Below are 17,828 nucleotides of genomic sequence, written 5' to 3'. Positions count from 1 at the left end.
ATGTACCACCAGCACTAGCCCTTTCTCTGCCATCTCTTCCCCTCAGCCCAGAAGCAGTTTCTGCTCATTCTTGCCTGTAAATACCCACACTTAGCTAGCTGTGGTGGTACCCATCTGTACTTCCAGCACTCTGGAAATCTGAGGCAGGAGGAGTGTAAGTTTGAGCCCAGCCTAGATGACTTAGCAATTTAGATCCTGCCTCATAATAAAGATAAATAAAAGAACTTGGAATGTAGCTTAGTTGTGGAGACCCTGGATTCAATCCCCAGTACTATAAAAAAGAAAACAAACAAATCAAAAAATATGTTCAGCACCAGGTTTCTCCCCAGAATCCATCCTATCTTTTACTATTGATCTGGTTTCTAAACATAATTCATGCCCATGACCTTGACCTCCTCCTCTCTTGTAAACATTCAGGTTTTGCTCCCACAGTGCCACAGTCTGCTCACCGAGATCCCCAAATCTTCAGTTCTCCCATTGTCACTAGATCCTAAAAGTTATCCTGGGGCCCCAGGACAGTGTTCTTTATGCAGCCATTAACACTGCTCACCATCCCTCCCTCAAGGTGTCCTGTCCCTTTTGGAATACCACAATCCCCTGTCTTTCCTCTTGTCCCTCTGGCTTTCAGGGCTTCTCCCCGGGGGCAACCCAGTGTAGTGGTACTTCCTAGATTGCCATTTTGGCCCTTCTCATTTGTGTCAGGACCATGGTTGCACTGTCTGTTCTTTTGCCTCCCTGATTTCTCTCTGGCCCAGACCATTCTTCTGAGCTCCTTCATTTCTACCCATGGGCCACAGGGTACAAGTCAGGTTTCCTGTCTCACAGCTGCTCCCACCACTCCCATCCTCTGCACCCATGCACACAGACACGCTTTCCCACCTTCTTCATACAGTCCAGGTGAGCAGCCCCTGCCTCCTCCTGCCTCATGGCCTATCTCCTGGTTAACCCCTCTTTCTACAAAGATACACTCTAAGCATCTTCTTTTCTGGGAATCCCCCTCAAGCTCCACCCCAGGCCAGGTCCTGGCTCTCCCTCGGTGCTCCTCCACAGTGCCCCAAGTCTGCCTCCCCGTGGCACACCATTGTGCTTTTCCATCTCTACACCCACTGAATGTCAAGCTGTGCAGCAACAGCAGGCACCCTATGTAACTGACCAGGGTCTCATTGTGTGTGTGCTGGGGACAGCAGGATTCCTAGTGCAGGTGTTTTTTGGCTTGATTTCATATGGTTTGGTTTAGGGGAGCTTTTTGACTCAGGGCCCTGCTATGTAGCTAAGGCTGACACTGAACTATTGATCCTCCTTCCTCAGCCTCCTAACTGCTGAGATTATAGGCATATATCACTACATCTGGCTAAGTGTAAATATTTTGAGATGCAGATATAACTTTAAAGCCAGGAGTGCTGACACATACCTATAATCCCAGCAGTCTGGGACCCTGAGGCAGGAGGGTTACTAGTTCAAGCCCAGCCTGGGCAACTCAGTGATTTGAAATAAAAAAAGAAAAAGGGCTAGAGATGTAGCTAGGGGCAAAGGCCCTTCATTTAATCCAGTACTTTAAAAAGAAAAGAAAAGGAAGGAAACTAACTAACTGCAGGCCACCAACACACCACTGTGCTTGCAGGGACCAGGGGCTTTCTGCCACTTCCTAGCATGGCATCAATCTCACCCTGCTCTCTCTCCTCCACAGCCTACATGAAGCGGAGGCACAGCTCAGTCAGTGACAACCAGCCCTGTGAGCCCCCATCTGTGGGCATTGACTACAGCCAGGGCGCCAGCCCACAGCCACAACACCAGCTGAAGAAACCCCGAGTGGTGCTGGCCCCTGAGGAAAAGGAAGCCCTGAAACGAGCCTATCAGCAGAAGCCATACCCATCCCCTAAAACCATTGAGGAGCTCGCTACCCAGCTCAACTTGAAGACCAGCACCGTCATCAACTGGTTCCACAACTACAGGTACGATGCTGCCACCACCTGGAATCCCCTACTCTAGGAGCAGGCTGGGCTGCACCAGGGTCAGTGGCCACACACAGTACTTGGGAACAGTGCTCTGGGCCTGGCTGCAGCACTTACGGCAACTAAGAGCCTGCATATGGCCAGTTAGTGGGGACCCCCCTTGGAGTTTTTCTCTAGAGACGTAGGGTCAGCTGTGCTCCCTCAGTGTCCGGTAGTTAGCAGCAGTCCGTGTTTTCCATGCTGATCCAGTCCAGAAATCACCTCCGAGCTACACTGGAATCAAGGAGCATATAGACGTCTGTGGCCCAACACTAATTCTATAGTGACTGTGTGATCCGTTCTCAGGAGTCTTTTATAGTATTGTTTTCTAAAGTAATTTATTACTTTATAATTAAATCATTTAATAGCCTTCCTTTTGGGAAGGTTCATAAATTAAAACAAGATTCCTTGAGCGTCTGCTGGTTTGTTTTAGCCAACAGCACAGTGCTTGCTCCTTGTAATTCCCAGCCTGGATACAGTGGCATCTTCATCATATCGGAGGCAGCAGACAACACAGAGGGCTTGAGCGCCTCTCCTACACAGAACCCAGAAGAGCGCAGGGTGCTGACTCAGTCTTAGCTGTAGCCAGACTCCCTGCTCTTGGCAGCCAGGAATCACAGTAGCCCAGTGGCCATTCCCTTGTTAATGCCAAATTAAAACTGGGGTAGGTGGTCCTGGTTAAAGCCAGTTGGCACATTTTAGACCACTGCAGGTAGAGGCCCTGGCAACTGCTCACCTCTAGTAAATGTCACAGAGCCCACAGATAGTTAAGGGCCCCAACGGAGGATACTGTATCTCTGATTGGATGCTTTCCATTTGCAAGTTCTGGTGGAGCTCCCCCAGATTATGAAGAAATGGGAAAATTTTAAATGTTAGATGGCAGCCAAGCCACCCCCTCACTACCCATAAAGGCTGAGTTAATCAGTGGCAGCTCAGGACAAGGTTTGAAGGGACTTGGCACCAAGCAAAGTGTTTCATCAAAGCATCACTATCCCCCAGAAGCCTCGCTGTGCAGGCTGGCTCCTTAGCAGACAAAAAGGGCACTGGAGCTGGGCACACCAGCTTGTTTATCCCTTATCAACAGTCAGATGGAGCAGGCAGAGGGAGGCTAGCAGTCAGGGTCAGAGTCCCTGTCCCTGTCCCAGTCCCAGTCCCTGTCTGAAGGACACATCAGAGTAGGAAGTAAAGTGAAGGAGGGTAAACATAAATGGGGGCCAGGTTCACCAGAATGCCGACTGGCCAGGCACCGGGCAGTCCTTTTGTCATACTCTAGTGACAGAGATGTGTTAGAACATGTGCTGCAAATTGTGCACTTTCAGGAAAGTACTGTGACTCTCACTGTCACTCAGAAGCACATGGAGCTCTAGAGTTCTGAGGGTCTGAACATAGGCTGCTGATCGTGTAGATCATACCCAGACCATTCTTCCTCCTGGCCAGGACATCTTCCATTGTATTTCCCACCTGCTGTCCCTTGTCTTGCTCACCTCTGACAACTACAGTAATCCCCACTGCCTGGAAGCCAGCCCATCATTATAAAGATATTTCTTAGGCATTTAGCACAAGCAAATTCAACTTTCTACTCTTAGAAAAAAATATGTAGAGGAGAGGGTAGAGAAATAGCAGTACTGCCTCTACATTGAGCAAATGAGCCAAGGGTGGACCCTCCATCTGTAACAACAAAGGCGAGCTACGTCAAATGGGAGAATAGGCCTTAGGTGCAGAGATCAAAGCTATCAAAGACAAGGGACGAGACAAACAGGACTAGAAAGGAGAATTAAACTAGAAATGAACTCAATGAGCAACAAAAGAGGGCAAATGAGAAGTGTACACAGGGTCATTCAGGTGTAGCTCAGTGGCAGAATGCATGTTTAACATATGGAAGATCCTCACTTTGATTCCCAGCACCCAAATAAAATAAACTAGTTGATTTTAAAAACAACCAGAACCATTCCTGGAACCTCATCTTGCTACATGGAAGAGAGTATTCCTCATGAACATGGAGACAAGTCCAGGCTAAAAAGGATGAGTCTCCTCTCTGCTGAGTACATCTTACATGCTAGACTTTGGGCCACAAGTTTTTATAGCTGTAACAACTCATTTAATCCTCCAGCCAGCACTCAAGCAGTGAAGTATTTTACAGAAAAGGGTGGGTAGAACCTCAGGCCCAGTGCCCCGGGCCCAGCCGTGTCTCTTACACCTCCATAAGTGCTAGAAGCCAGCATTCGCTTATTCCCAAAGCAGCTGGGAATAAGGACAATGACTTATTCTTCTCTACTTTGTACCCAATATTATACATTTAATATTTTATTTAATCTTGATAACATTTCTGCAAGGAAAATACTGTCCTCCATGTTTTTCAGACAAGAAACTTCAAGTTCGAAAGATCAAGTCCGAGTTGTCCAAGTTGCACAGATAATAAGTGGCAAAGCCAGTTTACAGACCCCAGACTCACCTTGCTCCAAAATGCCCCTAGTCTGTTTGAACCTGGCTAAGACCATGTGTGAGTCTGCTCCTCCCAAGGGGCAAGACTCAGAGGGATCTCACAGGCATCCCTATTGCCAGAGGCTTAGCAGGACCGCCCTCCCAGCACATAACCAAGGAGTGATCATAGAAGCTGCCATTTCCCAAGATCACCCCAGGGAGGGGAAACAGCCTTGTTATCCCTGGGAACTTTGAATAGGATTCTCGGGACCCCTCCCAACCACCACCTTTCTCAACAAAGCTCAGAAATCTTCACAACAAGGTTCTAAGCTCACTCTGTGCAGGAAACAAGTATCTATGAAACATTAACAACCACTCCCAGAATTCTGAGGACCTAGATCAAACCACAACTGTCTTTTCCCTGGCCCCACACTGCCCACAGCCAGCACACAATCTGACTATCAGAAGACTCTTGAAAAAAAAAAAAGACTTTTGAAAAGCATTCCATTTATTGATGATACCCACCTCAGACAACATTCTCACGTACACCAAGTCCTAAGGCTTTGTGCCAGGCCTGGTGCTGACTTGCCCAAAGATGCTTTTCCACCAGAGGACATGTGCACATTACCAAAGGTTTTCTCAGCTCTTGGAAAGCAATACCTAGAGAGGTGTTTGAACCTGGTACTGTGAGCTGGTCAAGGCCTCTGAGGCATCTTCCTTTCTTAAAAGGGAGAGTATATTCCCCATGAGCCATAGATAGCAGTGTCTGTGCAGAGTATCACAGCGCATTTCCCACTGTAGGCTGGACACAGCTGAATTAAAATCTGCTTGATGTATTGGAACATATTACTAGTCTTCTCCCTGCTTGGTCCAGTGACTCTTCTTCCCTGGAGGAAGGAATTGTAAAAATATATATATATACACACAATTTGGTGGAGTCCTACTGGAAGCCCTCCGTGGTTCAGAGGTAGAAGTCAAAGATTTCCACTTTGGACACTGGCCAGTAGTTGGTTCTCTTGCAGACACCACTGATGAGGACCCCGTGATTTTTTTTTTTTTTTTCGGTGACACCGGAGATTGAACTCAGGCCCTTGTGCTTGCCAGGCGAGCACTGATTCTACTGAGCCATCTCTCCGGCCCCTAGGACCCCCATGATTACCACACAGATCCGTTTATTAGTTCAGCCAGCAGCATATATACTATACTGAGAGCACCAAGCCAGGTACACAGAATAAAAATGACCTTACCTGCAGTCTGCTTGGGCCTATAGTGGGGCAGTGATGAAAAAAATCTGATAGTCTAAGTATGTAGAATAATCAAATATATGGTAATTTTTTTAATTTATTATTGCTTTTATTTCCTTCAAAACACCCCCCCACTTCAAAAACACTTATTAGCTCATCATTTTTGCTACTTCATAAGTCTAAGAGGTGTAATAAAAAAATATGGTAAATGCTGCTGTCGTCCATCAGAAAGGCAGGCTCATAAAAGCATTATGGTACATCCTCATCCACCTCCTTGACTGGGTCTGGCAAGGTGTGACTTCTGGCCCTTTCCCAAAGTCAAAATGACCATGAAAGTAAACCATCAATTTATTTATTTATTTTTTTTACTTTGAATCATTTTAGGATATAGAGGCAGCCATGATAGCACAACTAAAGACATGAAAGAGGACTTCCAGAACTGCTTCAGAAAGTGGCAAGGAGGATAGATTAGTGTGTTCAACGCAAGGGGGGAGAGGATAGTATTTGGAGAAGGGACTTACAGCAGTATATCCCTTACTGTAATCATTCTTTTTTTAGTTTACACATTCACCATATTTTTGTTACTGCTATGTGCCTGTTGGAGAGAAGGGTTTGACAAGCACCTCAACTCTAAAACCAAAGAAGGGCAGCAGGCACAGGGAGAGCCTGGCCATGCATTGTGAGGGCCTTACACCTGTCCCACTTCTGTCCCCTGCAGGTCTCGGATCCGCAGGGAACTATTCATTGAGGAAATTCAGGCCGGAAGCCAGGGCCAGGCTGCCGCCAGCGACTCACCATCCGCCCGGAGTGGCCGCGTGGCACCGAGCTCAGAGGGTGACAGTTGCGATGGCGTGGAGGCAGCCGAGGGCCCAGGCCCCACCACCACCACCGACAATGCAGAGGAGCCGGGCGGCCCCACAGCCGCTGCCAAGTCTCAGGGAGGGCCAGGCAAGGTGGAGCATGAGGAGAGGCCGCCGCCGCCACCACCGGGGACGCCAAGCCCAGACGACACCGGCGCTGCCGAGGAGGCGAGCCAGGCCGAGCCACCACGGCCCCCACTGCCCCTTGAGGGCCCAGCCGAGCACCCAGCGTCAGTGCCAAACCCCGCCGTGCCTGCCGCCGCCACCGCTGCTGCCGCCGGGGAGGACGCAGCTACCTCAGCCGCTGCCACCGCCGCTAGGGGCCCTGCCTCACCAGGCACGAGTGCAGGCACGGGCACGAGCACTGGCAGGAGCGCACCCACAGCCTCTCGCAGGCCCCGCTCGCTGCAGAGCCTCTTTGGCCTGCCTGAGGCCACAGGTGTCCGGGACCCGCACGACAACCCCGTGCGCAAGAAGAAGGCTGCCAACTTGAACAGCATCATCCACCGCCTGGAGAAGGCTGCCAGCCGCGAGGAGCCCATTGAATGGGAGTTCTGAGGGTGCGGGCTGGGCCGGCATGAGCTCCAGGTCGGGTCTGGTCGGTCTGTCCCCGCCAGCCCTATGGGCCCAGGCCCGAGCCCCGCGCTGCGCACTTAGCCCTGCGGGCCACAGGGCAAAATCGCCATAGGCCAAGGTGCATATAGAAAACAAAGGAGCATTAAGCCCAATCTATGTTGTGTTTTCAAGAAAGAAAACGGAAATGTGTAGTCCAGCTTTTTTGTACCCTGAAGTGTTTTTGTTGTTTTTTGTTTTTTGTTTTTTGTTTTTTTCAATTGCCCTAAGTGATTTCCACAGGTTCTGGAATAACTCTTACAGCTTTTGCCTTGTGCCCTCCTCTTTCGTGTGGGCTTTAAAAAAAAAAAAAAAATCAAACCCACATATAAAAAAGGGGGCTTTTTATCTGCCATCTAATGGCTTCAGAGCGATAATACACTATTATCTTCTTAAACCAGGAAAAGGGGGGGAGGGGGGATTTTTCAGAAAAAAAAAATTAAAAAGTTTTTGTAGCTGTTCAGTTGCCACTAAGAGATTGCACAGTCAAACCGACTCTAAACACACTAGTTTGGATTCCTAAATATTTTCAAGAAAAGAATCTTCTTGTTTGAAACTTTGAATTAAAATAAAAACGCATTTACTCCATATTTTTTAACAGAAAGAAAAGTCACATCAGGAAACTTATCTGATTTTTGTGGTTGCTGATGTAGTGTTTTCTTGTATGTGAATAGAATCCTGACATGTAGTGCACATTGATCCATAGCTTTAACTGACCCAAGGCTTTTGTTGCCCAGGGTCTGTTTAATACACTCCATTCTAGGCCAAATCAGGACAAAAAGAAAAGATCCGAATCTAGGTATTTTATAATCTGCTTTTTAACCTCTAACCGCAGAGCACGCTGATCAGACCTCATATCTCGGAGGCTTAGGAGACAAGTTAGAACTGTAGCATGTACCCATTCATTTTGTTTAATTTATGGTGTCTCCGTCTGTGTTCACGTGTCCACGCATGTGCAAGCATTAAAAGACAGGAAAGAGTAGGCCAACAAGGTTGCAGCAGGCAGTCCTGGGACACAGCAGCCCCACCCTATCTTTCCTTGGCACAGAAGGCACCTCACCTCATACCACTCTTCCTGGGCATCTGATGGACTGAGCCCCCCCAGGAAGATGCTCCCTGGGCCTGGGCAGGGCTGGTGCACACACGCACTCCCTCTTCCCCTTCTTCCCACCACAAGCACTGATGACCCTGTCGAACTCGTGGGAAGCTAGCTTCCTTCCCTACAGAAGAGAGGATGTTGCAGTCTGGGCCCTGCTCCCACCCTATAGAAGAGATGGCCCAAACTCACCAAAACATTGACCGCTCTTTAGTTCTAGACTAGACCATTGTCCCTTCATTCATTTCACCTCTTGGGAAGTTCTTTTATGCACAGTTTAAGGCAGTTTAAGTACCAATTAGAAATCTAACTTGTCTCTGATTCCTCCTGTTGTCTATGTGTATATGCGTGAGAATAGAGGTGGATGAGAGTGTGTGTGCGCGTGCGTGTGTGCAATTTTATACGTCTGTGTATTTTCTTAAGTACCTGTGCACACATAGAGTGCATTACTGCCACCTTTTTCAATAAGCTGTTTTATCAGTTATGGCTTCTACAAGTTTGCTAATTTAGACTCCTTTATTGCCATATCTTTAAACTAACAATAGATGATTTCGGTATATATATTTTTTTTTGCTTATTTATAGGTGCTGTATTTTATTATCTGATTGTTAGGAAGGGATGAAAGGGGCAAATATTCTTTAGAGGGATAGACTGCCGGCAGTATTGGGTATAATTTACAAGATGTAGTTGTCATACTGTATATTACTGATTGAAGACTTTTTGACCGTATTGTGTATCATTGAAACCTTTGTCTTAGGTCAACATCTTTGGATGACATTTTAATGGTGCATTCATTATTTCTTAAGTTTAATTAATATTACTTTTTGATTTGGGGGGTGGGAGGGAGTTCTAATTTTAAAGGTATGCTCCCGCTATTACACCTCAGTGTGCTTGTTATTACTTAACTTGTAGGACTTTGACTGTAAGATGTGAAACCACATTTCTTGCATGATGTTTTAGAAATTATGTATTTCATTTACAGTCTTTTTAACCTGCAACTGCAGCACTTAGTTCAAGTTTTCACAAACTTATGAGTCACTACACTAAAGACAATGCCTTTTCATGAATAAGAAGTTCTCAGAAGGCTCTAGGAGGCTGGGAGGCAGGCCCTTTGTTTGTCTTTGGACAGTTGCATCATTTCTGAACTTGACATCTTGGTTCAGTGAGAAGAGAATCCACGATGGAGGCGCTTTAAGGGGAAGCGGATTAAAATCCAGCTGGCTGCAGGTGCCCTAAGAAGAGCGAGTTGATGCCAGGGACCCTTAGGACAGTGAGGGGCAGAGCCACTGATGGCACTGTGGCTTCGTGTCCACAAAAAAATTCAGGGGAACTTTGTCATCACGTATGATGAACCTCTGAAAACCTAATTTTCATTAGAATGAGAAGCAGGGAGTTAACTGTTAGACAAATATTTTAGTTTCAAAGGCATGACTGTTACTTACCAAGGTGTTAAATCTGAGGAAATTGGAAAGTCTAGATTTGTCTGTCCTTGTGGCCAAGTGGTAACAGTCTGCCACAGCCACTTTGGCTCTTCCAAGCAATTCATTCTTTGTTTTGTATTCCTTTACTTTTGAACTGGTTTATTGTTGATTTCCAGCCTCATTCTGTCTTTTCTGCCAGACTTACATCTGGGTGCTCAATACAATCAGTGGGTTAGATTTTGCTTGCAAATGGATCTGTTTTATGTTTTTTATTATTTATTTTTATTGAGATCCCAACCTTATCTTTTGTGTTAAGCTAGCACTGTCTGTAGTACTTCTAAGATCTGCCACTAAATAACACAAACTGTGGAGGGGGAGCAGCCCCCTCCTCATCGGGCCCCTCAGTTTGAGTCTAAGGGTTCATCTTTCATCTTGATAAGCAATATTCAAGTGCCTTGAACAGCACCCCCTCTGAGTGGCTACCTTCCATTGGCTGGCCATCCACACAGCAGCTCCATGGGCAGCCAATCCTCATCCTCTTCCTCCTCCTTCTCTTCCTCCTCTTCCTCTTTATTCTCTGTCAGCTTAAAGCTGATTTGTACCTCTCCCCACGGGGAAAAAGTTCCATATAAAACACTAATAATTACAAGTTTCATTATACCATTTTAAATGGCTTCTTTTTGTTAATTGGAGGCAAAATTCATAACTAGAAGTTTCTACCATTACTTAGCTGGCTGAGTGGGGGTCCAGCCTCATCAGTGGTTGGGTGTTTGGGTGTGGCCTCTTGACCCTTGCTTCCTGCCCAAGTCCCCTTGTGGCATCTGAGATGTGTGGGTTCTGTTCTAAACCCTGTGTTCTCACTTTTAGTCCAGCCCAGCTCCCAGGTTACCTCCTCTCTGGAACTTCTGGATCAGTCAGGATGTCTGATTTTGGTCCACCAGACTCACCTTCTTTAAAAAGGGTTGTATAGCCACTTAAATGAACTTGATTCTTCTAGGCAGCCTGCCTGAAGAACATTGTGACATGAGGTGGCTTCTGCTCCCAGAAAGATTCAGACTTAGAAAAATTCTCCAAGAAATGCCAAGATCATGAGTCACAGAGCTACTGCCAAGCATGCTGCTCTGGGAAAGCAATCAAGACAAAAGATGGCAGCTCTCAGCCTCCCCAGGACTGCTTCTGGTGCCTCTGAAGCACAAATAGCGCCCTGCCTGACTTCCTTCCTGTTGGCCTCTCTATTTCTTCCCATGTAATTTAAAAAAAAAAATGATGTAGTACAGGCAAACTACAAATTTAGGGATTAGTATTCTATGCTCTTATAATGACTAGAAGAGACACTCCCTAACCCCCAGCCCTGTGCAGATCCAAATGGCCTACACTTATACTATCTGCCTCCTGGCTAGGGCCAAGATTATGGTGCTGCTCATGAGCAAACCAAGCAGGAAGTAGGTTGTATGTGACGTGGAGGAGAACCTCTGGACCATATCATAGGCCTGCCTTCTCATGGGAACTACAGTCATCAGCAAGCTCAGCCTGGGGAAGGTGCCTTCCCAGCTGTAGCTAGACTGGATGTCTGGAACTCACATCTTTTCATGCCAGGGTGATCAGTGAGCTCTGAACAGTCTATGCAATGGCTTCCATTCCTCTGCTTTTAAAAAAACAAATTACCTGGAAAACAGTAGAGGAGTCAGGGTATCTGCGTATGTCCTGGGATTAGCGCAAAGTGAAATGGAGTTGGTCATCGACTACAGCTTGAGCCTTTGCCTTAAATGTAGTGTGACAGGTGCCTATAGAAACAAGCATCTGCTCTTAGTCATTCCAAGGCTAGCCTTCTGCAAGCCAGCTGTGCAGGGGAAGAAGTAACATAGAGGCCAAGGGTGCATATGAGCTTGCTGGGCTCTTAACTGTAGTAACTTAGGTTGGAAATATTCTCACTGCTGGGATGCCCCTGACCTTGGATATCCCCCATCATATTCACACTCCTCATTTGTCCCTTCTACCTCACTTGTGGTCTCCTCTTGATGTCACCTCTCAAGGCCAAGTGGGCTAGGATGTGAAAGAACTTGAAGTATGGCAGACATAAACATCTCAGTCCGGTGGGCAGTTTTGCGTCCTTTGTGAGCATGACAACCAGACAGCTGGACCCTGCAAAACACATGGCTTTTCTTGGCACTCACCTGTTCCTGAGATTCCTGCAGCTGTTTCCTTCATAGCACGGGTGATCTCAGGCCTCAGAGGGCCTTGTTTTTGGTCTGCCTTTTGTGTTCTGCACATTTCTGCACAGCTGTTGAGATCCATCTCAGCCATCCTGTTGGCCACACACCCCCCAGGACAGCCACATGGTCTTGCTTCCCCAGCAGTTCTGTAGTTCCCTGTGTCTCTTGCCTCTGGCACTGGGATCATGACCTTGGCCTCTGAACTTCTTACAAATATCAGATGTCTTAGGATAGGAAAGGACATAGGGCCTTCTCCACACTGCCTGCCAGGTCTTCTTTTCTTCCCTAAAGAATTCTTTAGTTTCTATTCAGTGTCAAAGACAACCAGTTCTTAGGGCTATTTTGAGGTAGGTCTATCCACCATAGTGGCCAGAGTGTTACAATGGGAAAATGGGACTATGCTGAGGCTGTGTGTCATCCTCATGTGTCTAGGTACCTTCCAGGAGAAGCTCCCACTTTGAAATGCTGTGGCGCTCCTACTGTGGTTTCACTGGGTCCTGGACACTGAAAAAGCCTAGTGACCACCAAGGCAAGGCTCCTGCCCTAGCTGGCTGGGTAGTGGCCTGGAGTTCTAACATGACTCAGCTTCTCCTCCCAGGGGCCTGTGGGGCACTTTGGCCAGCACACTTGCATACTAAGAGAGTGGTCCAGTTTAACAATGTCATTTTCATTCCCATCAGTTTTGCCTTTTTTATAGATGAAAACTAAAAGAAAAGCGAAAACTGCTTTCCAAGTAAAATTCCAAAAAGATCCAGCCTGTAAATCCTTTTAGATGGGCTGAAAGCTAAGGGCCAAGACCCAGGGCACCAATCAAGATGTAAGAAGAAGAGGGAGCAGCAAACCACCATGACTCCTGGGCCCAAAAGCCCTGGCAGCCTGCATGCCAATCAGGGAAGTAAAAGGAAAACTTTCCTCCCAACTACTTGACTCCTGAGACCTGCCCCCCTTACCGCACTGCACCCACTGCCCTTTCTCAGCCACCACCCCTCCAAAGATTCCATGTCCGTGCCATCAGTGGCATCTCGAATTTTCATTTTTGGATGAAGTGACATTTAGCTTTAACAAGACATTTCCAAAGCGCCTGATCTCCTCCAAAATGCTAACTTTAAAAAGTTCAGCATTGTAGGCGAAGAATCCTGAAGAGAAGCTAGTGAGAGAAGGACATTAGGCTATGCATAAATGTGCACTTCCTCTTCCTTGTTACTCAACTTTTTAAATGCCTTTAAGTTTAATTGATCATTTTCATTTCCTTGTGTTAAGGAGTAGTCTGCATTACTGTAATTTCTGTAGTGTTTGGGCTTTAATTTCTAACACAAAATATGCTATATGCTATGTATCAAGCTTTCTGTGATCAGAAAGGAAAGGTGCCTTAATTCCCAATGTCACAGCTCTTTCCCTTTGGAAAATAATCAGAAGCACAGTGTACGGAAGCATTGGGACTTCCATTAGCAAAACAGTACACCACGCAGCAAGACGCATTAAGGTGGCAAGGGGCTATTTTTTGTTTTATAATCCCCCCTTTTTTTGTAGTTTGCTTTAAACAGAAAGCACTTAAATAGATGACTATGTGTAAAAGCTGTGCAATAGAAACAATGTTCAGTTTTGAAAGATAGTGCATTGCACACCAAATGAACTCAAAGTAAGCTTTAGACCAGGATGATTCAGGTTGCGGCTGAGTTGTGTTCACTGTAGTCCATGTGTTCATGAACTGAAGGGGAAACAGGGCTGCCAGCCCCTGCAGTGACCCAGCTGCCCCTGCGGAGCTGAGCATGCAGGGTCTGTGGGTTCCGGCTGGATCTGCTGGCCTGGGTGCAGCAGGGGGAGGGTGTCTGTGATTTAGCAGCTGGGAGCCTTCCAAGTGTCTGAGACCACAGCTATCCCTTCCAGCACTTAACCTTGTCTTGTTGAGACGGACTGATTGCTACTGACCCGATAGCGTGCGTGAGGATGATTATAAAAGGATGTTTCCTTAAAAAAGAAAAAGATTTATGTCTATCCTCTCCTATTTATTATTAGGTTAATCATTTAAGTACTTATCAGGAGTGTGTTGTTTTGTATTTTTGTCATTATGAATGCTTTTTGCTATCACTGCAGTGGTTACTGTCCTCTGCTCCCCACCACTACCCCAGAAGCTAAGAGCATGGGGGGGCATGAGGGGGGAGGGACAGAAGGAGGAGGGGTTCTCCAGCAGAGTCAGACACCTGTCTCCTGAGTAGCCACTCAAAACTGGTGGTCTTAACTGTTTAAATGAGTTGGTGAACAAAAAGCTACCACGTTCAGGAAGTGCCAAGGGGCAGATCGCTCGCGAGGAACTGCAAAGGAAACAGGAAAGCCAAGTTCAGTTCCCCAAAGCCTCCTAGAGCCTCTGTTAAGACTTCTGGGTTCATGAAGGTTCGGCGAGCCCTGGTCAGAGAAGGTACAGTGGCCTGACTGAGATCGTCACCTCTGAGCAGGAGAGCCTTTCTTCCAATGCCCACATGGGTTGCTATATTTTAGTTGGTTTCTGTTGTTCTTGGCCTGGCACACACATTTGGTCAAAAGCATCCTGTGAAGTAACTGGTGTTTCTTAGCACCATCAGGGGCTGGAGGGCTCAGCCTGGAAAATCGTGGGGAGGAGCCCCTTTCTCTCCAGTTCAAGGAAACAGAGGAAGCCTGGATGTGGGGAAAGAACTTAACTGTGGTTAGAAGCACAGTCATCAAGACACTCAGTTGCTTGTTCCCCAGGCATGGGAGAGAGGTTCCACCTCCTTGGGGACCCTGCCCACCCCAAGGCAAGCTGGACTGCTGCCTTTGCCCCAAGGGGGTCTCCTATGCCAGACCCCATGGCAGAGCATTTCCTCTCTGCTATAACTTGTCCTCTTGTCTGAAATCTTTGGTGGGGGGAACTCTGGATTTTTGTTCCTGTCTCTGGAAAAGAAGCCCTCCAACAAGGTGATTGTCCCATCTCCCCAAAAGGTTTGCATTTTTTTTGTAATTAGTCTATGCATTTCTCTTTCCCTCCCTCTGCACCCCCATTTTCTGCCTTGTAATAGGTATCTCATGTCCCCTCCTTCCAAGACCATTCAGAAAATGCTGTGCATTTTGGAGACATGAGAATTCATTCAAAATTCTTAAAGCATTTGAGAATAGCTTTTTATTTAAAAAAAAAAAAAAAAGTGGGAAAGAAGACAAGACAAGATGGTTTCCCTCATGTCCCTTTCCATGGAGTAAGAGACCTAGCTCTTTGCATTTGTGCAATAACTACTTGCGGTGAGAGCGGGTAGCGCCACGCTCCTGTCCAGACTACTAACACAGCACAAGACTCGCATCACCGAGCGGTGTCCTCTGCAGACAGCCCTTCATAAGCTCAGCTCCCAGTGCTTTGTGGTGTCTTACATTTTAGCAGTATTTTATATTTTCTGTAACGCACTAAGTCTTAGGTGTTTTCTAGAGCTTGTTTGTTAATACAATCACAGATTTTTCCCCCTTAATCCTCATAAAGAACCAATTGACCAAAAAAGAGAGGAAAAAAAGGCGTCATTTTTGTACAAATAGCTTCAAGAAGCCTCTGTCGCTGTGACTCATCTTGATAACATTTTAGTTCTTGCTCCTTGTTTTCCACATTGAGTCAAAGTTGATCTGGCTGGCGTGGGGGTGGGGGAGACACCCGTCGGCCCTCAGCGTCGTCCCTTCTGTCTTCGGTTAGCCATACGATGTTTGTTCTCAGCACTGTACAACGGTCCCTATATGATATGGAGAAGCAATATCACTGAAACTCACACCATGTATTATTATTATTCACTAGCACCCTAGGTGTGATCATTGAAGTAAATATCTTTTATACAAACACAACAATGTGTGGGTTGTTTTTATTTAAAGTGCTCTGGCCTGAGGAAAAGCAGCAAACACTTTCATTTGGGTTCCAAGGACACCTTGAGAAGGGCTGTCCCCACACACACTTTCCAGTTTGTCGTCTGGCGCGTGACTTCTGGGCAGGTGTTGGCAGGAACTTGGTGTAGGTGCTGGCTAGCCTGCCCTCCTCAGGTCTCTGTCCTCGAAGCACTTCCTAAGAGCTTGCCTTCCTGCTTGCTGTTGTCACCCTGACCATTCATGTGCCCTTGAACTTGTACACGGCCCCTTGTTGACATCTGCTTCCTTGTCTGTAAATGTAAACGCTGTTACCTGTCCTTTGGTGTGTTGTGAGGACTAGGAATGGTGGCCCACCGTGCTGACTACAGTGCTGGGATGATGGGAGCGGCCCAGCTGCACCTGCAGTAGGAGTGTCTTGTTTTGTCCCTGGCTGCCAATGTGAACAAAGTCAAGCCAAGGGTGCCAATTAGTGCTGGCAAGGGAGTGGGAAGAGGAAGAAGGGATGATGGCTGTGGTTTTCTGGGATGGGGCTTCTGAGACAGGCCCTCTTTCTGGCTGGTGCTGGGGGAGGGGGTGCCAAAGCTCTGCCGAGTTGGTTGTGAGGTTGTTGCACACGTGTGTGACTTGGGATGGTTCTTGTGATGTACTGGGTGAGAAAATTACCACCCACATGATGTGCAACTATTTTGGGTGGTTACTTGGTTGTGTGTTAATTTGGAGATTTTAGAATATGAAGCTCCCTTGTGTGATACGTAATTGTGAGTTCTCTCCAAATGAAACTAATTCAGTCCTCCCTCCAGGGGGACTCACAGCTCAAGACAGACAGTTGTGGGATGTTGCTATTGCTAGTGCTGCCTCCTAATGCCAGCCCCTCCAGTAGAAGAAACTAACCCGAACCCAGAGCCTGCAGAGAATGGGAATAGAGTTCCCCCTGTGCCTGCCACTGGAGGGCGCCCTACTCCAGGCCAGTTGTTCAAATTCAAGGCCTGGGTCTTTCCACCTTACCACAGCTGTGGAGCCTGCAACTCGCAAATTGTAAGCTTTGGTGCTCTGAGGAGACCCCGTTGCAGATAAGCAGGTTTCTCTGTGACTGCAGCACAGTGCAGCCCAGAAGCTGTCTGCAAGGATCCTGTCTCATGCTCTCCAGGACCTCCCATGGCCACCTGGAGCTAGGGCTCCTTCATGGTCCTAGCATCTTAGCCTGCTGGTCCCCATTTCCACTTGCCACTTGTTCCCCTAAGGTGACAGAGACCTGGAAGCTTGCTGAGTCACCCTGAGAGCTTGAAAGGCTCTGGAAACCATTGGGACATTGGTGGGGACCCAGCCTACTGGCCATTGATTCCAATCTGACTACCCAGTGTGGAGCACTTTGCTGTAACAGAGATACAGCCTGCACTGGTCTTGGACAGATGTTGCTGAATTTTCCCACCTTTTCTGTGTAGCTCAGACTCTTTAGAATGTCAACAGGAAGGGCCTTGTATCCTGCAAGTAAAATTGTACACACCAATCATGGTGGCACAATCCCAGCCCTCTGGGATCACAAGTTCAAGTCCAACCTGGACAACTCAGCAACATAGTGAGATCCTGTCATCTTTTTTTTTTAATTGAAAAGGTCTGGGAATGAAGCTCAATGTGAAGGCCCTGGGTTCAGTCCCTAGTACAAAAAAAAGTCAGACAAGTCATAGCAGAGCTGCTCTCTCAGAGGCTGTGTTGGGTGCCACAGAGAATGAGGTTTAAAGACCATTCCTCATACAGGGAGGCACTGATGTAATCCCTGTGGTCCCGCTTTGGAATCCCAGTGGTCTCTTACAAGAGACCCTTGGACACCCTTGGACAGGTCTCAGTTGACACTCAGGGCATCTCTCCTATAATAATGGATGAGTCTGGCTTCCTGACATTGTAGTCTCCATCTCTAATGAACTAATAATTTCAAGCCAGCAATGCAGTGTGGCTCACTGTCCAAACACTTGCCCAGCGTGCATGAGGCCCTGGGTTTAATCCCCAGTACTGTGCAAAGGAAAAATAAACTCTTAGGGCTGAGGGGAGAGCTGAGGGACACACTTAGGGCTGAGGGGAGAGCTGAGGGACACACAAGGCTGAGGGGAGAGCTGAGGGACACAC

General features: G+C 47.2%; 1 protein-coding gene across 11 annotated transcripts in view; it reads left to right on the top strand.

Annotated features, from left to right (window-relative positions):
* Positions 1 to 17,828, top strand: part of Cux1 (cut like homeobox 1) — a 394,563-nt gene that overhangs the window by 363,561 nt on the left and 13,174 nt on the right. For 7 of the 11 annotated variants that reach the window (XM_023714405.1, XM_023714402.1, XM_023714406.1 and 4 more), the window contains 2 exons: positions 1,688 to 1,952; positions 6,375 to 10,909. The exons of the other annotated variants lie outside the window; for them this stretch is intronic. In XM_023714405.1, the coding sequence (XP_023570173.1) occupies positions 1,688 to 1,952; positions 6,375 to 7,074 (965 nt within the window). In that variant the 3' untranslated portion in view covers positions 7,075 to 10,909. Of the gene's footprint in view, positions 1 to 1,687; positions 1,953 to 6,374; positions 10,910 to 17,828 lie in introns of those variants that run through there. 11 annotated transcript variants of the gene reach the window in all.

Source organism: Octodon degus, unplaced genomic scaffold (genome assembly GCF_000260255.1).
Source record: "Octodon degus isolate 3935 unplaced genomic scaffold, OctDeg1.0 scaffold00035, whole genome shotgun sequence".
NCBI classification, from domain to species: Eukaryota; Metazoa; Chordata; class Mammalia; order Rodentia; family Octodontidae; genus Octodon; species Octodon degus.
This window is presented reverse-complemented; position numbering and strand designations above follow the sequence as displayed.